The following is a 1166-nucleotide window of genomic DNA, read 5'->3' on the forward strand; positions in this document are numbered from 1 at the left end:
CTCCTCGCCCGCGTGTGTGGACCCCCTGTGCGTGGACGGACACCCCGCATGTGGACCCCCTGTGTGTGGACGGACACCCCGCATGTGGACCCCCTGTGTGTGGACGGACCCCGCGTGTGTGGACCCCGTGTTCCTACTCTAATCTCCTCGGCACTATATTTGCTGTGACATCATCTCGCCTTCGGTGGTTCGGATTCGCAGTCTTCTGATTGGCTGGAGGGGCCGCGTATGCTGAATCTCACAATGTGCTGCCGGCGTCTTCACGACATCTGATGGAAATCTGCCCCAAAGTGTGAAAACTTCATATTGGAGCAGTCGGGATGGATTCTGAGTGACACCCAATGATAGGAATCCCTCCGAACTCTGACATGTTTCATGTATGCAGGCCGGTGATGTCTGTGTGCACTGCGGGGACGAGGTCCTTGAGCATCCATAGCAAAGAGGCCGAAGTGCCCCCCACCCCCCCATGAGCTGTGCAGCATTGGTTGCCGGTTTTGCTCGTCTTGCACCCCCTCCAGCTGTGCGCCCCTTTTGCCTCCCCCTTGGCCCCGCCCCTGTCTGTGTGACTGACGTGCTTTCCGTGTCTCCTGTTCCAGGTCACCAAGTCGATGGCCGGGGTGGTGAAATCCATGGACTCCACATTGAAGAGTATGAACCTGGAGAAGGTGAGCGGTGCAAAGGAAATTCTCCTGCGTGTGTGATGATTGGTTGTATTTCTCCAGAGGTCACATGACTCCCATGTCTGACTTCTCCAGAGGTCACATGACCCCCATTTCTGATGACTGACCTTTGTGCGTTGCAGATCTCCGCCTTAATGGACAAATTTGAGCATCAGTTTGAGACGCTCGACGTTCAGACCCAACATATGGAGGACACGATGAGCAACACGACAACACTGACTACCCCTCAGGTAGGTGATCAGACGCACAACACTATCTGCCCCTGGGGTTGGTGATCAGATGCACAACACTCTCTGCCCCTCAGGCAGGTGATCAGATGCACAACTCTCTCTGCCCCTGGGGTAGGTGATCGGATACACAACACTCTCTGCCCCTGGGGTAGGTGATCGGATACACAACACTATCTGCCCCTCAGGTAGGTGATCAGATGCACAACACTCTCTGCCCCTCAGGTAGGTGATCAGATGCACAACACTCTCTGCCCCT

At 55.7% G+C, this 1166-nt stretch overlaps 1 protein-coding gene across 1 annotated transcript in view; it reads left to right on the plus strand.

The window, feature by feature from the left end:
• The window catches only part of CHMP1B (charged multivesicular body protein 1B), a 12923-nt gene that overhangs the window by 9266 nt on the left and 2491 nt on the right, over positions 1–1166 (plus strand). Inside the window, exons 4-5 of the mRNA XM_018574282.1 lie at positions 597–665; positions 803–914. Of these exons, the coding sequence (XP_018429784.1) occupies positions 597–665; positions 803–914 (181 nt within the window). The remainder of the gene's footprint in view (positions 1–596; positions 666–802; positions 915–1166) is intronic.

This window comes from Nanorana parkeri, unplaced genomic scaffold (genome assembly GCF_000935625.1).
Source record: "Nanorana parkeri isolate BGI_ZX_2015 unplaced genomic scaffold, ASM93562v1 scaffold2858, whole genome shotgun sequence".
Lineage (NCBI taxonomy): Eukaryota > Metazoa > Chordata > Amphibia > Anura > Dicroglossidae > Nanorana > Nanorana parkeri.